The following is a 22,957-nucleotide window of genomic DNA, read 5'->3' as shown; positions in this document are numbered from 1 at the left end:
TACATGTCTATACATTGTATACATGTATAAGTATACATTGAGTAACCGAAACATATATATATTTATTTATATATACATTTATAAAGGAAGAAGTTACTCAATATATATTATATATATAATATACATGTTTATACATTGTATACATGTGTGAGTATACATTGAGTAACCTCTTCCTTTTCGAAGTCGGTCAAATAAAAACGTAAATTGCGCATGAAAATCAGTAGTGGTGATTAATATGAATTTGAGATATTTAGAAAATTTTATACGAATTATAAAATAAAATATAATCCCGCATCGGATCGAGTTATGTATCTGGTAAGCAGAAGAAGAATCCTTTTAACGAGAATCCCTAGAATTTTCATCCAATTACTTGTTCCGCTCGTTTTCTCGAATTCCTTCCGCCAGTTCGCCGAGAACTAGATTCTTCGCGACAGGAAAGTAAGAAAATGCATCTAGACGCCCGTGATTCATTACAAGACTATCTAAATGAAACTTAGATCTTTCATTTATCGAATAAGGATCAAGGATTAATCTTTTTATCAAAAGTTAATTCAAGTATTGATTTACTTACTATACATGGTAAAATTACATTTTATATTTATTGTTGAATAGTAGAAAGTTTTTCAGAAAAAGAAATTGTTATAAAAGATAGCATTATTTAATATGTATTGATCAAGTATTGGTTTACTTACTATACACGGTAAAATTACATTTTATATTTATTGTCTAAAAGTAGAAAGTTTTTCAGAAAAAGAAATCGTTATAAAAGATAGAATTATTTAATATGTAAATTACGTTTCGAGTTGTTTCATTCTTTTAAAAGTAAATTTCATTTGCAACAATCACTTTTTCCAGAATGGAGATAGAGGATGGGAGGTCCATCATGTCACGGTTACCAGAGTTCCTGGTTATGGATTCGGGATCGCTGTTTCCGGTGGCAGGGACAATCCCCATTTCACCAATGGCGATCCTGCTATTGCCATTTCTGATGTCTTGAAGGCTGGACCTGCCGAAGGAAAATTACAGTAAGAAAACAAGGTTCAGCCACAAAAGTATTCGGATTTATACATTTGGAACGTTTAGTTAATCAAATATTTATGTTTATATAATCTCATGTATGCAATCTTGAGTCATCCTCCTTGGTATACATATATTGTTACAATTCATTCGGTTTGGTATTTAATTAATTGAAATATTAATCGTTCCAAGTATAAAAGTTGGAATACTTTCGTGGAAGAGTATATACAGTGGGTATAGATAGTATTCGTACATTGATCAATTTCCAAAAAAACTATGTAAAATTGTCTCAGCATTAAATTAACTAAATTATTAGTTATTCAAAATGGGATCTTCTTCCATTCCTCTATTAGAGCCTTTTGTAAAAGAACTTTACTGGAAATTTGATGTTTTCTAATTCGTATGACGCAATAAGCTAATTGTTTACGTTACAAACTCTACTCTAAATGGTTCGTCATAAGTAGACTGCAGATCTTTATGCATTTATAGAAAATTCGAATGTGCAAGAACCTACAAAATGCAAACAATATGTAAAAAATATAACAGAAATTGAAAGTAAAGTTCATGTTATAATATTTGCAGAATAAAATAAATTCCTATATAGGTTCCTATATAGTAAATGTTATTTGGACTACAGTCAATGTAAGAAGTATTCGTACAGCAACCCATTTAAAATAAATAGTTCCTGTACGAATACTTATTACACTGACTGTATATCTATCGTAGAGATTTCTGAGAATATGTAAAATATTATTGATTATAAAAAAAGAAGTTAAGAGAACTACAATTTCACACAAAAGTTTTCTGGGAAATTGATCGGTGTACGAATACATTCTACATTAATACACCCGCTGTATAAGAGTTTAACGACTGAGAAATAATTTTATCGAGAGGGTTACCTCGTTTGGAAAGTTATCATTTAAACGTACTGTCACTTTTCAGAGTGAACGATCGGATAATATCCGCGAATGGAATATCGTTGGAGGGCGCCGATTATGGAGCCGCGATCCGTGTCCTCAGGGATTCCGGGTCAACGGTTCTGTTGGTCGTCAAGCGTAGAGCTGCGTCGAATTCTTCTGGCATTCTAGGAAACCCTACCCTTCAGAGTCATCGACTGACTCTGACGAGAAACAATAAAAAAGATGGTAAACTCCACGTTCTTCCATTATCGATATTTAGAATACGCGTTTAACTTTAATTCCAATCCACTGTAGCAGAGGTTCATCGAGACTTGTTAATTCTTTGCCAGATTTCGGAATCGTTCTCGGCTGTCGTCTCTACGTGAAGGAAGTAACTCGCGAGAACACGGGAGTAAAACCAGGGGACGTGTTGACCCGAATAGGCAGCGTAGCCACGGATAATATGAGTCTGAAGGAAGCCAAGAAATTGATGGACCAGTGCAAAGACAGATTATCGATTGTGGTAACCCGCGATAATTCCTGTTGTCACGCTCAACAGCAAGTAAAGAGCGAAACCGGGGAGTATCTCTCTGGAACGACGAGTTACAGTAGCCAGAATTTGTACGTTCCGCCCCCGACGAGGCAGCCTATCGAGGACAAGAGTAATCTTGTTCCTAGAGGCCGTACCAGAGGACCTTTGATGGACGTCTCTCTTAGTCAGTTAGATCTCCCCGCGACACCTACCGTTGACCCTCCAAGACCACCACCTCCTAGACCAGAAGGTACACGATTTCTGTCTATACTTACTTGATGTAATTTCAAATATCGAGGAGACATTGAAATTAAGTATACGACTTTGTTCCAGATTATTATAGCACAAGGAGACAACTCTACGACGAGGATTTATCTCGGAATAAACTTCCAATGTGAGTTAGATTCTTTAAAGATTGGATTACTATCCAATTGAGCCGAGTAATAGATTGATAGATTAATTTGACTAAATATGATTCTAAATATTCTTCATAAATTATTCCTAGTATCGGCGGAGACTAATGTTAACTCGATTCGTAAAAGAAACCATTATAAAATGGAATAGATATTGAGAATATGGAATTAACATTTATTGGATACTTGAATTTTTCCAGGCCAGATCCTCGATTTATAACATTTCAAAAAGAAGGATCGGTAGGTGTTCGCTTAAGCGGTGGAAACGAAACGGGTGTTTTCGTGACTGCTGTTCAAGCAGGGAGTCCGGCATCCCTTCAGGGCTTGCAACCTGGTGATAAAATACTCAAGGTACAGGCTCAGCGTTCTAAATCGCATTTAAAATAAAGAAGAATTCTGATACTAATTAAATATATGTAACAACTTCAGATAAACGATATGGATATGAAAGGGGTAACGAGAGAAGAAGCCGTTCTTTTCTTGCTTAGCTTGCAAGAACAAATCGATTTAATCGTTCAGCATCGACGACAAGAGTACGATCAAGTAGTAGCTTCTGGCAAGGGTGATTCCTTTCACATAAAGTACGTGTTAATTCATAGTTGCATCGGTATTTAATTAAAGAAATTCATTTTTAAAGAATTGATAATCGTAGGCCAGATTAATAAGTGATTTCACTGAAACATTCCAGGACTCACTTCCATTACGAGCAACCGCAGAAAAGTGAAATGAGTTTCCGCAGCGGAGACGTATTTCACGTAGTGGACACGCTGCACAATGGAGTTGTCGGTTCGTGGCAAGTCTTCCGTATCGGCAGAAACAATCAGGAAGTACAGAAAGGAATTATTCCGAATAAAGCTCGAGCCGAGGAACTAGCAACCGCTCAATTCAATGCGACGAAGAAGGAACAGAGCGCTAGTGAAAGCAGAGGTAGCTTTTTTAGGAGAAGGAGAAGCAGCCATAGACGTTCGAAATCTCTTGGAAGAGTACGTTCACTTTGTCCCTTTTTGTTAACAATAAGCGACTACTAACACGTAACAATAATTACGAGATCAACTTGCTCGGATGAAGCAATAAAACTAATGTTAATTTCTGCTTGTTAGGATCACTGGGACGACGTAGTGTTTTCCGACAGCGTTAGCAAATTTCCTGCCTACGAAAGAGTCATTCTGAGGCATCCAGGCTTCGTTAGACCCGTCGTTCTTTTCGGACCAGTAGCAGACCTAGCCAGGGAAAAACTTTTAAAGGACTTTCCTGATAAATTCACGTCTCCGCGTAAGTGAAATTACGATTAGGAGTTTTAATTCGCGTTAAAATTAATTTTAAACGTTCTGAAGAAACTATTTTCTTTATAGAGATGGAAAACCAATTGGACGACAGTGTTGGAAAGAACACGAAATCGTCCGGTATTATCCGACTGAGTGCCATTCGGGAAGTGATGGATCGAGGGAAGCACGCATTACTGGATATCACTCCTAACGCGGTAGATCGATTGAATTACGCGCAGTTTTATCCCATAGTTATCTTTTTGAAAGCCGAAACGAAGCAAATTATCAAGGAGATGCGAGCAGGAATTCCTAAGTAAGTTCAATCATGCGGGAATATATATATATATATCTTTGAATTTTTGTAAACGAAGTATGTTGCATTTGTCACAGATCGGCACACAAGAGCAGTAAAAAACTTTTGGAGCAATGCCAGAAGCTGGACAAAATTTGGGGCCATATTTTTAGCGCGGTGATCACGTTGACCACGCCTGAAGCCTGGTACCGGAAATTGAGGGAACTGATCGATCGACAACAACAGGGATTACTGTGGATGAGCCAAACCAAGGTAACAATATATTTCAATATCTTCCAAAATATTTGTAATTCCACACATAACGTTGGGATTAATTAACGTACTCATCAGCGTCGATGGGTATTAAAACACGTCTCAATATCATCGCTGATGCTAACTTAAGTAATCGAGAGTTGATGCAATAATTTTATATTCATATTTTATATTATATTATACGAGATTCCTATAAAAAGTATAAATCTTGGGGATGTTAACCCGATATCGCGGTAATATTGAAAATTCCGTTCGGTCGAAAGCTAACGGGATTACGCTGATGAAATTGTTTTGTAATAATTTATTATAGCCATATGGTCGACAAATGACATGGGAGCTATGTCAATCGTCCGGTGACCCTCGTGATTTACCTCCCCCTCCCGTACCCCCGTTATCAAGGGAAACTGTGTTTCACGACGTGAACGAAAACGATACATATCGCGCGGACAAATTGTTTTCATTACCTTCTTATCCGTCTTTAGCTTCTGAGGTTGTCCGTGAGCAATTTTTCGGCTACATTTGAATCCCGCTTTTCCTAGTCAGGTGTCTTGATTGTCAACTCCCCATAACCGGATCGTATCTTATCGTTAGCTAGATCTTTACGTCGTTTTGGTAGAACCAAAGATTTTTCATTTTTTTTTAATCGCCTAAGTAGATTTCACTGTTTTACAGTTTAGTTTCTAAGTCGATTGTAATCTTAGTCGGAATAACTATTGACAAGTTCGATTCAGAGATTCAATTCGTCGATGATTTATGAAATGCAAGTTTTTTTTTTTCTTTTTATTGATCAAGCATTGCTACGTTTCAAGATATTCGAGACACCTTGCGTTTTGTATTAAATTCAGTTGCATGGCTACATTTCATAGCTTTATCGTGTATCATCGTAAATCATTAGTTAAAATGAAGTTATTGCACAATGTATGTTATAAATATTCAAAAGTCGGTCAAAGAAAGTAGCAAAGAGCGTTTTTAGGAACATATTGGACGGGGGAATCACGAGGAGGAAACAAGTCTAATCCATAATTTCATTAAAAAATGATTAACGCATATTTAACAATTTTTCATCTCATGTATTGATGGAACTGAGTGGATAATCTACGAATATGTTACTTCCAAAAATATCGAATCAATTTCTTTTAATTATTCAATACATTTATAAAAAAATATATTCCAAACTACGCGTAGTATATATAAGATAAGATGTATCATTATAATAGATAATACACGATCTGTAAAACTTATTATCATAATTAAATTAATTTTCTAGGCGTTCGTTTATGCATTTATCATGCATCTTACTAGCTTAACAGAATGTTTGTCGGTATGTCTTAATGTTTACATGCAAAGTTTCGATTTCGTCATACAAAAATAGAAAGTAATTAAAGTAATATAAAAATACTATTACATTGTATTAATCAATCTTCGAAATACATCTTAACCGAATTTTAAGAATTAACATAATCGAATGGCAAGTATTCGTTTTCTATATTGATCTATAATCCTATGGATCGTTTCTGCGCTAGTGCAGGATTTAGTATATTCATACAAAGGCCTGGTCCATATTCATATGGAACTATGTACAGTATCGATCAATTTACTAATCATACCAGCCATGATAACTGTGAACACCGAATGGATATGTGAATGATACAATAAGTACTCCCAATATTGTATGTGCATGCCTCGATGTATGGAAAATATTGTACAGTTTATTTATTCACAGCATCCATTTCTGCTTCTATCACGTCAACCAAACTGTCTGTCGATAGAAAATTGTACGCGCTTAGCCCGAATCCCATGCTAACGCAGAACCGGTCTGTAAGGTGTTAACCCTTTCAGACACTCCTGTTTCGGTTAGACTATTACATTAACTTGTTCTAACACATTTTCAACTAACTTTTAGAAGAGACGTCGTGGCCAGACAAGAGGAAATACAAGTTAGCCTTTCCGCAGACTGCAGACTTTCTGTCGGCAAGAAAACAATTGAAAACAATCGGTATGTGTGCGCGCGGCTACAACCCGCCATACTGATTAACAGTCTAGCCCATCAAACTTATTTATTGGCTGATATCGAATCATTGTAGTATCCGCATTTACATACAGGGTGTTCAGGCTATTACTAGCGAGCGTTTTTCTCGTAAATGGTACATATGACAAAAAAATGAAAGAAGAAAAATTTATACTGTTTTTTGTATGCAACGTAACCAGGTAGACAAATCTTTCGTATTTATACTCTTTTCTGAGAAATGATGGTGACCTTCAGTTTTTTAAATGGAATGGTATATTTTTTATACAAAAATATGGTAGAGTATTGAATTTTAAATAAAAAAGTATTGACCTTTATTAGCCCTAAACCTCACAGGTAACAAGTAATTTCACTTTTATATTTAGAATATGTACCATTTACAAGAAAAATGTTGGTTAGTAATACCCTGAACACCCTGTATATCTTCATGCTGATTAAGAACCCAATCAAACTATCACCCGATAGAAAGTCTGCAGTCTGCAGGGGCTCTTAATATATGTGGTATATATATTACACTTTTCAAAATGTGTTATTATGAACGAGAAGACGAGTGGTCTGAAAGGGATAGCAGAGCATAAACCTCTGTAACGTGTTGTCCTCTATGTCCTGCGATGATAGCCGGAAGAAGCACTCTCGGATGACTTCCTATTCCCGATGACTTCTCGCCTCTCCTATGCTTCCTCCCCGGAGAGTGACTTGGAACTCAGTCCGGCACCAGCTTTACCAGGTGCTCTGGGTGCACCGTCTAGATTGAAAAGCAGCTCTGATCCAAGTATCGCAACGCAAGATGACATTGCTGCACCACCACCGTACTCGACCACTTATCAGGTAAACACACAACTGTCACACAAACAATAGTTACATTTCATTAATGAAATCTTAATTTTCTACACAAAATTGGGAAGTGTTTTAATAAACTCTTGGAATAATGCCATATTCGTTCGCATTGTTTTTTCAAAACTGTTCCAAGTTTCAAGATTTTCACTTTCAAAAATAGAGTTTCCAGTACGTCCAACTAGAACACACGCAAAGAACTTTATGTAACGTCTGTCTCTTTCCTTAGCAATCCTTCGAGCAACCAAAGAGAAGATCGCAAGGGGGAATGGGAGATGGAAAGTACGGATTCTCGTTGTCAGGTCAAATCAGTAATCAATCAGGTTCACCGGAGTATCTCGGTGGATCGTTCGAACCGAGAACGTCTCACCACAGTCCTCCTGATTTGCCTCCCAGAGTGGATCGGAATGCAAAGCCAAACAATCAGTCAGGACGGAATACAATCGGTAGATCTGCTCAAGAACGGTTACTCAATAAAACCGATTCAGTATTAGATGTTGCGAATTACATAAACGCCACGCCTCATAAAGCTAACGCTACGTCGTCGCTTGAAAGAACTCAACCAAAAGCGGTATAAATTTTCACAAATTTCTCTAATGTTTAAACTAAGATTAAATTAAGATAGAATTGGTTTCAAATTATTGGTTAGAAATTACTGGTTAGAATTCATCGTTTCGCGATTATTTTATTATCTTTATTACTATGATTTTATCTTATGTATGCATAGGGAAGCTACGATAGTATGTCCTCTTACGATTCCTACAATAATACAAATGGAAATGCCAGTTATGGGGCACCAGGACTGAACACGTCGACTGGTCGATTGGGTCCCAATGTACCCGACGATTTGAAAAGCAGTGGCGGGCCAACGAGATCACACGATCCTTACAGATTCACCAGATCAACAGCACAACCGATACCAGGTCACGATTCACAAACGCGAACCGATTACGCCAAATACAGGTATTTTCTTATTACCAAATAAGCAATTTGATTTATTCGTCCACACATCGTTATCTAATTTAGAATGCGATAACAGGAATCTTTTATTTGAAAATGTGCTTTTGAACGTCGTTTTTGAAAAATTTCTAATTTCGAACATAAGATAGTTTAAATGTTAACAAACACATTTAATCATTTTCTTTGTCAATCTTTTTCTTCCTCTTTCTTTAGAGCGATGGCGCGGAAACCTCGACCATTGAGAAGGGCTTGTAGAATATATATATCTAGTCGTGATACATTAGTTTGAATGTTCCATTCCAATTTCTTTTATTTCATCCTAGTATACACGTGCATGTACACCCTTTCGCATGAAACAATACTACTTTCCATTTTCTTTTTAGCCGAATAATATTTATCTGAACCTCACTTATCGAAAAATTATAAAATGTACAATTGGTGCGTTATAGTTAGGCACATTTACAATCTTAAAGAAGAATCTTGTTTTGTAACTTGAGAGCCTCGATTTCTTTTATGTAATTTATATCAACCTAAACGACTATCTTATATTGCTCTTACCGTCTTCCATTTCTTTATTTTATCACATAGCTTGCATGTTTTATATACCGAGACATAAATTTTACGTTTCTCGATATTATTTATCCAACATCCGTTGTACTCCTGTACGCTAGAATGTTCTGCTTTATACATTGTAGCCGCACAACTGATTACAAGTCGATAACACTTCCCCAAAACAAACCTGGAGGATCATACAAGCCCATACCACCTCCGAAACCAAAAAATTACAGACCACCGCAAACTAACTTGACGCAACAAGAGAATAATGGAAACGATGGAAGTAATACTCATCAACACTCGAAGAGTTACTCCATTGCTACATCTCATGTAAGCGATCTGCTTTTTTTTTGCTTGTGGATAACATTAGATATCAAAAGTAAACAAAAATAGGCAAAGATAAAAACGTGAATTGTTTCTGTTGTTTCTTTTAGGTAGAAAGTAATAACAACGTTCAACGGAATAGTGGTCAGTACTACTATAATATTCCACCACCGAATCGTCACGATTCGAATCTCGGGAATTCCCATCACAACTTGAGCCACCTTTCTACGCCTGCGCACAATCATAGTCTGAGTCACACGCATGCGCATTGTACTCCGCCGATATCAGCGGCTCATAGTCACAGCAACAGCGCGAGTCAGTTGAGCCTTGGCCTCTCCCATAACAGAAACAATGTAAGCCATAACGGATACGTTGTGAATAACGGTCATAACGTCTCTGCACAAAGTTTCCAAACGAGTCCGGGGCACAACAGAGAACCGAGTGGGCTAGATCTCGCTGGAAGTAGAGAACAAAGAGGAAGCGCTTTCGAACTCTATCGCAAACCTGTGCACCATTATAACGCGAGGTGAGATTAAATTTTCTTCTTTAAAACAAATTTATTGGATTGTCCAGAAAATTCGTGGCAATTTTTAAGAAAAATTCAAAGGTATATTTTTATATATACATATAAGTTTTATATATACAATTTGTATATATACATATATTTATTGAATTATATAAGTACCATTTTGTTCCACAATTTTTCCACCTTTTAAGGAATATCCACATGTTATTTGTTTCCAACCATTTCGATATATTCAGACCTGGTCTACTAAAAATCGGCATGGACTTTCCAGACAACCCAATGCCATATTTACAATAGGTGAAAATGTTGTCTACGAATGTTTATTAATCAAATTGTCCTCATTATTGCAGTTAACGTGCACAAAGATTTATAGTTTAATACTGACAAATAAAGTAAACGGAAAAATCCACTACACTAACTCGAGACGAGCATTTAAAGGTATAAAAATCCGTGTGCCGTGATAAAATTTAAAAACGATAAAGAATGGGAATTCTGAAAAAGAATTTCTATTTAAGGAAGGGTCAATAAAGTTGTAGAAAATTGAATCCCTTCGATTTTTTTTCCACTCTGACTTTGTATATATGATTTTAATAAAAACGAAACGTATAACACAGTTTTGCAGAAACAATTGTTGAATAAAATTTTTTACTCAAAGTTTCGCTACTGAAATTAATTATCTCTTTTCTTCTATGTAAACGTCGATTAAAAAAAATAAAATTAATAACTTTCTGAAAATATTCAGCTCTAATTCCAAAAAATTTCTTTCGACAATTTATCACATAGAAATACCGTAGGAATATTTTTGAAGAATAAGTCAAAATTTGTATAGGGCAGATTTACTTTTGTATAACGTTAATATACATTAATAACATTAATATTTCTATTACATTCTTGGAGAACTTTGACTAAAATTGACAGTGAATTCCCTGTTAGGAAATATTCCTAAAATCTCTCCACAATATTTTCTAGGCAGGAAAGAAGGAAGGAGAACAGTTTAACTCTTAACTGATATGACATTTTTAAAAATTGCATGAACCATACTTTAATTCTTGAACAGTAATATTTTGACTAGATAAATACTTCGAAAAAGTTCAAACTACTTTAACACGTAGATTGCCATGTCATCCATGTATGGGTTTCACTCAAGGACTAAAAAGATTAATTCTAAAAGGTTGACATCAAAGGAGATGAATTTAAATGAAATTCATGAATTTTGATGTAGTTACAAAAATAAATACCACGATAAATGTTTGATTACATAGATTTCAGTAGTCTAAATAATATTTAATCTTAGCAGAAATTTTTAAGAATATTCGTTTGGCGGTCAACGTGTTAAAAGAATTCTTCGTAAATAATAAACATTTTTGACGAACTCGATATAAATTTAATAATACTGGAGACAGATCATTTTCAAATAGAAAAAAAAAACAAAATGTTTGATTTTTCAATACTTCTCGTATGTTTAAAGTAATCTTATAAATAATTATGTTAATAAAATGTATTTTTATAGTATCTTAAATCTCATTGTCAATTAAAACGACAACTGAGAATTGCATTAATTGTTCATTTACGCTAATCTCAAACCTAACATAGATCAAGTATATCTTCTTGCCATTCGTTATTTATCGTACCAATTAAGAGTTAATCTGAATCGTTTGATTCTTACAGTTATAATAATTCCTGACAGTTAAGTGAACTAGTATCAGAAAAAAAAAGAAACTAGAGTCTTACAAAATGTAAGCTCCTGTTATCACGATGTCCTATACCAGTGTTCCAAAAAGTATTTCTAATAGAATACGCATCGTTAATTTATATTTAGATATGTAATAATTCGTAGTTTTCTTTTCGAATGTTCACTTTCCTTAACTATAGCTTAAAATAAAAATACGTTAACAACCATTTAGGCTTTAATCAAAAGCTTACTAATTCGACAAGAAAATTATAGTTTCTTCAAATTGGCAAAGCTTTTTAATTTTACAATGTACAATTTAAAAAAAAGGAAAAAAGTAGTAAAGAAACTGGAAACACTGGTACTAGAAAAGCTAATCCATGTAAAAGGCAGCATGTTGGGACAAATAAAATCCATGACTTACGATACCAGTTTGACAATGAAAGTAAGTGAACGTGATCGAAAATCATGGACTTTATCTTCGTTTTATTATAATATTGGGTCAGATTCAACGTCATTATTACTAGCGTCGATCTGACCCTGGTATGGAACGAAAGAACCTTGATTATCCGAAGACTTACAATTATAACGATACGAGAAAGAAAAGCCTAACTAATTCTATCAAGAACTTAATTGAAATAGTATCACTATTTAAATGCTAATAAATTCCATTAGCTAATAAAATTCACGTTAAATATTAAGCTTTCGATGTTCTCTGTAATCGTTAAGTATATGTTACACAATTTATGGCACAATAAAATCTTCTAAAAATCTGGAAGAGCAAAGGAAAAAAAAGGAAGAAGAATAAACATTACCGATAAAAAAAATTCATTTAAAAACTTGAATCTATGGAAGAAGGCTCAAAATATTAATTCGTAAAAAATCGTCTGGAAATAGACTGTTCAGTTCCGATAGCCAAGGTTCTATGATAATAATAAGAAAAAAAAGAACAATTCACTTACTGGACAACTAGCGAACCGTACTAAGCGAAAATACATCTATAATAACGCCAGTTATTGTCAGTTTAATCCCAGAGTATTCAAGACGGCAGAAAAGAGTAGAGGGCTACGTTCATTTATGGCCCAAAAGCCTCTCTGCGACACCGAGGTAGTAAACGGTTTGTGCGATCCCGAAAAGGGGTGCTATCACGATCATTCTGCACGCTCCGCCTTTGAAGAATGCCGTAGGGCCTTCGTTCCTCATCGTTTTACTGCAAGGGACACATATTTTTGTTTTTACAAATTAAGTTGTAAGTCCTCTGCCGTTATCCACAAATGTTGAATATATTCTTGATAAATTTCCACGTACCTTATACAGTCAAACACGCCGTTATACGTTGGTTCACCAGGAGCTTTCTTGATTATTTGCAACCTAGTTTTGATTACATCGAACGGATTGACCATCAGCGCAGCTGTGGAACCAGCGGCACAACCAGCCAGAAACGAACACCAAAACACAGCTGATCATGAAAATAAAGATATATTTTCAGATAGTGTGCGTTGAAACATTAAATTTTGTATACGTTACTGAATTCTTTTTATTCGTAACAGACTTACAAGATCCATCCTCCCTCTTCGGCCCAATGTCATTCAGTCTAGCAAACAACGGGAAGTATATAACGGAAAACGTGACATCCCTAAGCGCTGTCGCACCAGTGCCTTGGTAAAGTCCCAAAATACCTCTATTTCGAAGGAGATCTTTCGTTAGAGACAGGGCAGACACCTTTGTCACAGTTTTCCCAGCTGCAATAACATGATTCGTTTTTTTTCTTTATCTCCCATACCACGTTTTCTTATAAATACATTATCAAATGGCAGAGAAACTTAATTTTGTATACAGACTACAAAACTGCAAATTTGATAATTACATGATGTTTTATCGATAACTATATAAATATTGTACTACCACAAACAATTACTTAATATTATGAAAATCACAAAAACGATCAACTTTTATTTTCATATCGGTTAGTTAAATATAGCGGAATGACACACAAGGAGGATCTTCAATCCTTAGAAACCACACACCAGAAGATTAGGCGAAACAAAAAGAATTAAATTCCATATCAGGGAAAACTCGGTTCTTATAAAGTAGAAAAGAAGAGGTAAAGGGCAAATGCATATCTTCCAAAACCAATAAAATTCGAATGAGTAAATCGCCAACTTTTCGAGGAAAAGAAGGAAGTCCACAAAACAAAATTTTCCATCCTGATTAGAAATAAAGAAGGAACAAATTGTTTAGAACAAAAATAACATTAACTTCCTTTTCTCAAGAGTAACGTTTTTAAAAATGTTCCAAAAATCAAGATTTGACATAAAATGCGTTGAAAACGAACAGTTCTACATTCGAAATAAAATGCAATGCTCTAAAACCGTTTACCAATCTATATTTGATATGCTGTCGTCCATCCTCAACTAAATCTTCCGTTTCCTAATTCTATCGAGTATCGCGTAGCTGTAAACGAGATGAAATTTCTCTACAAAAATCATGTTTGCAATTCATTAACAGTCTCGTTAATGTGCAAAAGAAATGTTTTTCAAATTAATATTTCCCTTTTTCCGCAATACTTGCAAATTCCAGTGTAATATATATTATATGCGATTTAATCGTTTATTATAATTACCTTTCTTTGCTGCTGCCGCTACTCGACCAGCATCCTGCATTTGAATTTTGAGTAACTCCATCGGAGTGGTGACAACAATTTGACACGCTCCAGCCATGCCACCAGCAAGCATCTCGCGTTCTATTGGGAGTTTCTGTCTGAAAATTACACAACATTGAACTCAATAACAACCAGAAATAAGGTATATTGAAATACATAAAGTATTTGAAAAAGAACTTAATTGTCAGCATTGTAACCAACTTTATTAAGAATCTGAGGATGCAAAGTCAGTCTTGATATCAGAATCAGCGTTGGTACCAGTATCAGCAATGATGTTGGCATTGATATTGGTGTCAATGTCGATAATATCGGTGTTGATATCAGTAGCCCCCAGGTTCCGAATGAAGCTAGCTGCAATGCTTTCAAAAATAACTAAATTTCTTTTGTTGTACAAAAAATTAACATACCCAGGCCCGGTAGACAAGTAATGTCGAAAAGTATCATTGGCAGTGAGCTTAATCGCTTTCTCGGGTGTGATTAGAAGAATATTTACAGCAGACCCTTTGTACATGCCGAAATAGCCCTCTTCCTTGTAAGTTTTCATAAAACAGTCGAGCCTGAAAGTATATCGTGTTTACTAAAGGTTAATTCTTAAAACTTAAGGATTACTTTAAGTCAACAATTCCAGGAACTAGCTATACTTCTGATATATTTATAACATACTCACATAGATTTGTACATTCGTTCACCATTAGGCCCGATAACTTGATTCTGTAATCGTGTTTTAACCAAGTCCAGTGGGAATACGACAGAGACCCCGATAATACCTGCGATTCCGCCATTTATAATTTTTGGTAAAAGTCTATAAACAAGATAATTCGCATGAATTAACTAAGAAGATTTTTTCTTGATTTTATTTTAGATGGGAATGTACATTTAAGAAATGTTTTACTTACTTAAATTGATTCGAAGCTGTCGGGCTGTCCTTCTTTTCCATTGAAACTGGAGTTTAAGACTTCCTTCCTGTTACGAAATTACATTTTGTTATGTCCACACATTTGATAAACAATGCATCCCATTTATAAATATAATTTATGCTAATATGTTCATTAATATGTGTCGCTATATATTAAAATACATTTCATGCATTATGTATTATTTTTGCACAATTTATTATATTAATTTGCTGTATTTTTGTTGTATTTACTATATTTTTGCTGTATTGAATTTGCCATGCTTTATTCTTGCATTGTTAGACTCTTATTCATTCTGACGACTCCTTTATTAGACATTATGCACTCAATTGCTAATTTATTAGCATGCATTGAGCTGCCAATTAATCATTTTCCAATACATATATATGTATGGTACAATATTTGTAACAGTTTTAGTTTCTTTCTAAGTTCTTGTGTTTTGAATTTTATTTTTCAATTAGATCTAAAACTCATTGAGCAAATGCAACAAGCATCGTTTTTATTATATTCCCATTCAATTGTTTTATGCAATAATAGGATTAAAAGATCATGAAATTCATCATGGAACATCAATACACATTACTGTTTTAGAAACTCGTCGCGAGTACGTTAACAAGTGAGTTTTCCTGGAAACTAGAATGTTTTTTTTCCCATTTGGGACGGTAAGCATAAAACGTGATAATTAAATTATACGCTAACGTACTTCGTTTTCACAGTTTCTAGCATAGATATTATCGTTTACAATTACAGATAAAAAATGTTGTAACAATTCTCAAAATGAAAAATTTTAATGTAAAATACGCTCTAGCTATTGGATTCGAGTAAAATAAATGCTATCTACAAATTTAGGTGAGCATTTGTTTTAAATTGCTTTAGGGTCGGTATAATAAACAAGGAACTTAGCGAGCATCGATTTCCATTTATATCGCCTCGTTCGAATAATTCGGTTGTGAAAGTTATAAAATTAATTATTTTCCATCGAAAAAGGAAACTCTAAAATTTATTGTACTCTTTTTTCTGATTTCAGTACATTTCCGACGTAGGACCACGAAGGATTGGAGTACCAGGAATTTCGGCACAGATATCGATCGATCTCTCGTAAGAGGGGGTCTCTAATCTCGACGAGCTCGTTTAAAAACCAGTTTTGTTCCCAACGAGTCATTGAACGCAAATAAAATTCTACGTATCAAGAAACAAAAAAATATACCAAGAATACAAAAATACAAAGAATGGAGATACCACGTGCATAAGTACAAACGAAATCGATTAGTCGATTACAAAATTGAATAATCAAACGATAATTATTATATTTGACGAATGCGCAGAAAACGTTGAAATATATAACGAGCGAAATGAAAGTTTTCCATGTATAATGAAAAAAAATATTGCGGAAACATTACGTAACGACGAATTAAAGTGCACGCAACGAGATATGCGCGATGCAGTTATCTTTTTCAGGCTGTAAACATTACTGGCGATTGTAAAAACATTTCGATTAAACTACAGAGAATATATTTCTATAGAGTTTCGAAAATTTACGAAATACATTTCTAGCCCAGAGCGAAATTATGTTTAAGAAACATCGTAGGGAAAATATAAAAATAAATATATATAGAGTTGATACTTGTGCAAATATTGATAAGTGATAAAAGAATGGAGTATTTAAACTAATTTAAAGGAACGTACGAACAAAGTAACGAAACATGTAAATCGATAGCTTCATGGCAAAGTAATCAAATAGCAAGTGGAGGAAAAAATGTTGACAACGATGTTACACAAAGGAAAATCGCTAAATTTCTAAATTGTTAAATATGCTAGTACATAGTGACTAATGAAATAGGTTAGACAAAGATCATTCAGGATTGTGTGTTTGTAAGGTTAGGTAAAGGAACGTGAGAAAAAGGAGCTTGACGTGTCTCAATATTTGACAATTGCTCTTCATCGACAAGCCACTAAGAGTTTTTTAATTACAAATAACTTCTATTCTTAAAACTCCATAATTATTCGATTTAATCGTAAGATAATTGTATCAAAAAGATTCTATCGATAATGCTCAAATAGGGAATTTAAATGATAAAAGCGTCTGATAAGGCATGAATTGTTATTGACTAATAACGTCGGCAAACGAATTTCTCGTGAGACAGTTGATTAATATTTTGGAATGACAGTCAACCGGAAATTCAGCAGAAGACATACTCACCGATCGAAACTAGAGAGTAGTCGCTCGCGATGTTTCTTTGACCGTAAGCAGGTGTTTGCATCGAAAGCGAGGATTAGTATGACGAAGGAAGCTCAATATCTCGATATGACTAGCATGATCCTCGAGGTATTTCAGTTTCACCGAATATACCGAGTGATAAAACGAGAACTCGACACGGTTCGTTAGTAGAACCGTTGTTCACTCACGTCTTACGTCACAGGCTACGTTGGCCTACGCGCCAATCGCAGTAGCCTTTAAAAGCGAGAGAGTTTAAGGAGAGAAAAAGAGAGAGAAACGGTACCCCCTCTTCTCCTAATATGTTTTAAATGGTGTCAATCAAGCGGTTGTTATTATATATTTGAAACGATCGCAATTCGTTTCATTTATATTGATCAAGAGATAATAACCAAGTTTCAATGTCCATGGGAGAATTATACTTCTACTTTATATCTTTATACATTTCTATTGATTCTTTAAAGAAACTACAGGGTGTCCCAAAAATGTTGTAACACCTTGAAAAGTGTGGTTCGGGAGGTGATTTGAAACAACTTTTTCCTTAGCGAAAATGTTGTCCGAGGCTTCGTTGAGGAGATATTAACAGAAAACACTGACCAATCAGAGCGCGCGGATACCGTTGGAGGCTACGAGCTAAGCGGCCGCGTCAAGGGTCCTTCGATGCACGTTGAGTCACTTGTTCGCGTACAAGCGCGGCCGCTTAGCTCGTAGCCTTCACTACCGCGGCCGCTCTAACGGTATACGGCGCGCTCTGATTGGTCAAGATTTTCTCTTAATATTTCCTCAACGAAGCCTCGGACAATATTTTCGCTAAGGAAAAAGTTGTTTCAAATCACCTCCCGAACCACCCCTTTCAAGGTGTTGTGGGACACCCTGTATTTCTATTTTACTTTGGGGCCACAAGAGCGCCAGTTTCAGAGTGCCATTAGATACGCCACTGACGTTAGCGTTCTTAATACTATGCGCATGCGCGAAGTAAAACCTCGCGTCTGAAAGTTTGAAAGGAATAAACCCGAATAAACCTAGTCCGCCTAGCCGCCAAATGTGGCTGAATTGATGTTGGCGGGCTGTAAGCACGCAACAATTTTCTCCGTTGATTTCTTCTAACTTTTCTTTCATTTTGAAAAAGAACATCAACTCTAAAGAAACTGGGCGTTTAGTCCGTAAATAGTAAAGTAATATAACAAGAAAATTATTTTAAAGTGAATTCAAACTCAAAGATGGATTTCTTGGAATACCCCGATGTAATTGCAGAAGTCAAAGGAACTATGGTAAATAATATCTTATTCGCAAATTTTAATAATTAATTTTCCTACTTGCATTGTAAATATTAATCGTACGTTCTTTTAATTTCATTCTATTGCTATTATTATTTACATAGCTTCTTTTCCAAATGTTTGAGGTTAGAATTTCGTTTGCTTTTGTTCATTATTTTTCTATATTTATTACAATTCGTAATACTAATCATTTATTTCGATTAAATTTCAATTTGATGTGCATAGAATTTATGGTAACCTTTGAAAAAATTTTAATTCGATCGAATACTCTTTTATATATAATTAAATTAACTCAAACTTTGCTTGTATGCAGACTCCTGGACGACTGAAATTAACCGATCAACATCTAATCTTCAAGAATCAAAAGACAGGCAAAGTAGAACAAATTTCGGCGTCCGATATGGAAATGGTAAATTATCAGAAATTCATTGGTACCTGGGGTCTACGAATATTTCTTAAAAATGGAACGTTACATAGGTTTCGTGGTTTTAAGGATACGGTAAGTAAGAACTGTTAAATTAATGAAATTTCAACACAATGTAGAAATTATGTATAATATAATTATACAAATTATATAAACATATAATCAATGTAAAAACGTTTAAATTAATTGCAAGGTACTCTACAATTTAGATTATAGTTAAATATTTTTTGTACAGGATCAAGAAAAAATTGCAAAGTTCTTTGCGCAAAATTACAAAAAGGATATGTTGGAAAAAGAACTCAGTTTAAAAGGTTGGAATTGGGGTACAGCAAGGTTTAATGGTTCTGTTTTGAGTTTTGATGTCGGTCATCATACTGCCTTTGAAATTCCTCTTTATGATGTTTCTCAATGCAATACTGGAAAGAACGAAGTTACACTGGAATTTCATCAGGTGAATAGTAAAAAGTTACACTTATTATATCAATTGCTAACATTAATCACTGTATAATAAATTTTTCTAGAACGACGATGCTCCTGTAAGTTTAATGGAGATGAGATTTCATATACCGATTAGCGATAGCGTTGACCAAGATCCTGTAGAAGCATTTCATCAGCAAGTCATGGAGAAAGCTTCTGTTATTAGCGTCAGCGGAGATGCCATTGCCATATTTCGAGAAATTCAATGTCTCACACCTCGGTACGTGTTTATATCTAGCCTGTACATTTAGATAGGTATGATTTTAAAAGTTTGATATAAATAGTTTCTAACACAATTAAATTTTCTTTATTTCAGTGGTCGTTATGATATAAAAATATTTCAGTCGTTCTTTCAATTGCACGGTAAAACTTTCGATTACAAAATTCCGATGTCAACGGTTTTGAGGCTTTTCCTTCTACCGCACAAGGATAGCAGGCAAATGTATTTTGTGGTAAGTTTCTTATGACTATAAATTATAACTATAATTCTTACATTATTTTCTTATCATTATTATCTTTCCAGGTCAGTTTAGATCCACCTATTAAACAGGGTCAAACTCGTTATCATTACTTGGTGTTGTTATTCAGCCAAGAAGAAGAAACTTCTATCGAATTACCTTTTTCCGAGTATGTAAATTATAGTTTAATATCGTAAAGATTGATAGAGTTTAAATATAAGATTGTAACGTAAGCATTTGTTCGTACAGAAAAGAATTAAAAGAGAAGTATGAGGACAAATTACCGAAAGAGTTATCAGGACCGACTTACGAGGTGTTAGGAAAAGTAATGAAAGTTATAATCAACAGAAAAATTACTGGACCTGGAAATTTCATGAGGTGAATTTATTTATAAATGATATATTAAGGATGTTTTAATTTGCTACATTTAATTTTTCTTCATTTTCAGTCATTCTGGAGCTCTTGCGATTAGTTGTTCCTTTAAAGCAGCTGCAGGTTGCTTGTATCCTCTGGATAGAGGCTTCATTTATGTTCATAAACCTCCGATTCACATACGTTTCGAAGAGATAGCGTCTGTAAACTTTGCACGCGGCGGAGGCTCAACCAGGTCATTCGACTTTGAAATTGAATTGACCAGTGGCGTGGTTCACACGTTCAGTAGCATCGAGAAAGAAGAATATGGAAAACTGTTTGATTTTATCACGTCGAAGAAACTCCGTGTTAAAAATAGAGGCAAGAGCGTAAGTACAGCGATCGTCTATTTTCATATTTTTATTTTATTATTGTTACCAATCGTAGATAAAAATTGTTTTTTTATATATATATATTCAATAGGATAAATTGAGTTACGATAACGACTTCGGGGACAGTGACCAAGAAGATGAACCAGATGCTTATTTGGCGAGAGTTAAAGCCGAAGCACAAGAACGAGCTGCCGAAGAAAATCAGGATTCCGAAGAAGAATCTACCGATGAAGATTTCAATCCTAATCAAGTATGAGTATATCTGAATTCAAGATATTGAGTGACACAGATTATTAAACAAATTTTTCTCCTTTCGTTTCATTTAAAAATTGGGTTCGTTTAGGATGAAAGTGACGTAGCAGAGGAGTATGACAGTAATCCAAACACTTCAGAAAGCGAAAATGATTCTGATGCTTCCGGCAAGAGCCAAAAGAAAGACAAAAAAGATAAAAAGGAAAGGAAATCGAAATCCGCAAAGACAGTGGTAAGCATTAATACGATTTGTAAAAATGGGTTAGAGTCACATTTAGTTAGTGCCAATGATATCGCAAAATTGCTTAAAGGGATGATAAAACACATCATTTTTTTTAGTCAGAGAAGCCGAGAAGATCTAGAAAGCAAAAGAAAGAAAGAGATGAAAACAAACCTAAGAGGCCACCAACTGCGTTTATGATATGGTTGAATAGTACTCGAGAGAAAATTAAAGCGGATAATCCTGGAATTGCAGTTACAGAGATCGCCAAGAAAGGAGGAGAAATGTGGAGGGAGCTCAAAGACAAATCTGTAAGGGTGTACGAATATGTCTTTTATCTTTTGTTTACTGTTACATTTTAATTATATATCTAAATATTATTTAGGAATGGGAGGAGAAAGCAGCAAAGGCGAAGAAAGAATATGCTGCTTCGATGAGTGAGTATAAAGCCAGTGGTGGTGGTGGTGCTGCTGCTCAGACAAAGGACAAAAAAGAGAAGCTAGATAAGAAAGAGAAGGGAGAGAAAAAGAAGAAGGATGCGAAGAAAGAGTCTCCTAACAAACTTGTAGGTTCTTTTAAGAGTAAAGAATATATTAGTGAAGATGACAGCAGCAGTGATGGAGAGGGAGGTACTAAGGTATGATAATACCAATAATAGCGTAACATTTTTCATTTTTATAATACGAATTTAACTGGACGTATTAAATATTTGTACAGAAATCAGATAAGAAACATTCTGAGGAAGACAGTGAAGAAGAGAAAGAAAAGAAAAAGGGAAATAAACGTAGTGCGGTAATAATTTTATTATCTTACTTTTTTAACCAAATTAATCTTTATTGCTTTTTTTGCTAATTATATATTATTACAGAAATCAGAGAAAAAACATTCCGATGAAGACAGTGAAGATGATAAGAAAAAGAAGAAAGGAGATAAACGAAATGCGGTAATAATTTCATTATCTTAAATTCTAGGATTAATTACATTTTTGTTAAAAGTAATATGACCTGTACAGGTTTTATTAATCACAAGTATGTTTTCAATAGAAACATTGCTATTTGCTTTTTTTTATTAATTACAAGTATGCTTTCAATAGAAACATTGCTATTTGCTATGTGATGTTTGTTAATAATTGCAAATTAAATTGTTTTTTAGGACGATGATGAGAAAGTATCCAAGAAACAAAAGAAAAGCGAGTCTGATGAAGGCAGTGATGAAGAACTTATTGAAAGTACTCCACCTTCCAGTGATGCAGAATCCAAGGATAGCGACTAATGAATGAACACAATACATGCAAATATATCATTAGTATTTCTGAAAACTTTGAAGTATGTTTGTAACCTACCATTGTTTAAGCCATAAGTCATTCTATTATATATTTATATTTAATTATATTTATCTCAATTTGATTTAATTGACCTTAACATTTAAAAGATATATTTTTCCGATATTACTACTTCCTATTCCTATTATAATTTCCCTTCATTTCGTGACACATTTCCCATTAACTTCCCTTCATTTTCTTGCACATTTCCCTTTAACTCCGCCCCCCCATTTCCCTTTAGTTTCCCTCTATTTCCTGGTATATTTCTCATTAATTTCCCTCCATTTCCTGATATATTTCCCATTAATTTCTCTCCATTTCCTGATATATTTCCCATTAATTTCCCTACATTACCTTACACATTTCCCTTTAATTTCCCCCCATTTCTGTGATATTTCCCTATAATTTC

The 22,957-nt window shown here is 34.5% G+C and overlaps 3 protein-coding genes across 9 annotated transcripts in view; 2 read left to right on the top strand and 1 right to left on the bottom strand.

The window, feature by feature from the left end:
• The window catches only part of LOC128894359 (tight junction protein ZO-1), a 25,093-nt gene extending 8,080 nt beyond the window's left edge, over nucleotides 1–17,013 (top strand). For 2 of the 6 annotated variants that reach the window (XM_054156036.1, XM_054156035.1), the window contains exons 4-19: nucleotides 856–1,025; nucleotides 1,960–2,162; nucleotides 2,267–2,698; nucleotides 2,782–2,842; nucleotides 3,062–3,212; nucleotides 3,291–3,442; nucleotides 3,550–3,844; nucleotides 3,962–4,133; nucleotides 4,214–4,439; nucleotides 4,517–4,691; nucleotides 7,336–7,545; nucleotides 7,781–8,122; nucleotides 8,279–8,514; nucleotides 9,207–9,396; nucleotides 9,501–9,916; nucleotides 16,189–17,012. In XM_054156036.1, coding sequence (XP_054012011.1) covers nucleotides 856–1,025; nucleotides 1,960–2,162; nucleotides 2,267–2,698; nucleotides 2,782–2,842; nucleotides 3,062–3,212; nucleotides 3,291–3,442; nucleotides 3,550–3,844; nucleotides 3,962–4,133; nucleotides 4,214–4,439; nucleotides 4,517–4,691; nucleotides 7,336–7,545; nucleotides 7,781–8,122; nucleotides 8,279–8,514; nucleotides 9,207–9,396; nucleotides 9,501–9,916; nucleotides 16,189–16,204 — 3,447 coding nt within the window. In that variant the 3' untranslated portion in view covers nucleotides 16,205–17,012. Of the gene's footprint in view, nucleotides 1–423; nucleotides 580–855; nucleotides 1,026–1,959; nucleotides 2,163–2,266; nucleotides 2,699–2,781; nucleotides 2,843–3,061; nucleotides 3,213–3,290; nucleotides 3,443–3,549; nucleotides 3,845–3,961; nucleotides 4,134–4,213; nucleotides 4,440–4,516; nucleotides 4,692–7,335; nucleotides 7,546–7,780; nucleotides 8,123–8,278; nucleotides 8,515–8,724; nucleotides 9,397–9,500; nucleotides 9,917–10,266; nucleotides 10,530–16,188 lie in introns of those variants that run through there. The other 4 variants (XM_054156038.1, XM_054156033.1, XM_054156034.1 and 1 more) reach the window with 4 other exon arrangements.
• On the bottom strand, nucleotides 2,121–17,590 carry LOC128894360 (mitochondrial glutamate carrier 1-like). Of its 2 annotated transcripts, none has more exons than XM_054156041.1 (9): nucleotides 17,362–17,590; nucleotides 15,144–15,210; nucleotides 14,915–15,049; nucleotides 14,655–14,804; nucleotides 14,209–14,345; nucleotides 13,142–13,327; nucleotides 12,894–13,044; nucleotides 12,548–12,795; nucleotides 2,121–2,137 (listed from the first exon to the last, which is right to left on the bottom strand). In XM_054156041.1, the coding sequence occupies exons 2-8, from the start codon at nucleotides 15,182–15,184 to the stop codon at nucleotides 12,657–12,659; spliced, it is 939 nt and encodes a 312-aa protein (XP_054012016.1). In that variant the 5' UTR covers nucleotides 15,185–15,210; nucleotides 17,362–17,590; the 3' UTR covers nucleotides 2,121–2,137; nucleotides 12,548–12,656. The 2 variants fall into 2 exon arrangements, with proteins under 2 accessions (XP_054012016.1, XP_054012015.1); XM_054156040.1 differs by lacking the exon at nucleotides 2,121–2,137 and adding an exon at nucleotides 7,387–7,557.
• Nucleotides 17,591–18,390: 800 nt separating this feature from the next.
• Nucleotides 18,391–22,618, top strand: LOC128894403 (FACT complex subunit Ssrp1). The gene is made up of 15 exons (XM_054156117.1): nucleotides 18,391–18,647; nucleotides 18,967–19,152; nucleotides 19,313–19,528; nucleotides 19,599–19,774; nucleotides 19,871–20,006; nucleotides 20,078–20,181; nucleotides 20,262–20,390; nucleotides 20,461–20,752; nucleotides 20,847–21,005; nucleotides 21,099–21,239; nucleotides 21,347–21,538; nucleotides 21,613–21,864; nucleotides 21,945–22,019; nucleotides 22,096–22,170; nucleotides 22,380–22,618. The coding sequence occupies exons 1-15, from the start codon at nucleotides 18,597–18,599 to the stop codon at nucleotides 22,497–22,499; spliced, it is 2,304 nt and encodes a 767-aa protein (XP_054012092.1). The 5' UTR covers nucleotides 18,391–18,596; the 3' UTR covers nucleotides 22,500–22,618.
• Nucleotides 22,619–22,957: the final 339 nt, after the last annotated feature.

Source organism: Hylaeus anthracinus, unplaced genomic scaffold, assembly GCF_026225885.1.
Source record: "Hylaeus anthracinus isolate JK02 unplaced genomic scaffold, UHH_iyHylAnth1.0_haploid 3, whole genome shotgun sequence".
In the NCBI taxonomy this organism is placed as follows: domain Eukaryota; kingdom Metazoa; phylum Arthropoda; class Insecta; order Hymenoptera; family Colletidae; genus Hylaeus; species Hylaeus anthracinus.
The sequence above is the reverse complement of the archived record's forward strand: the minus strand, read 5'-3'. Positions and strand labels throughout refer to the sequence as shown.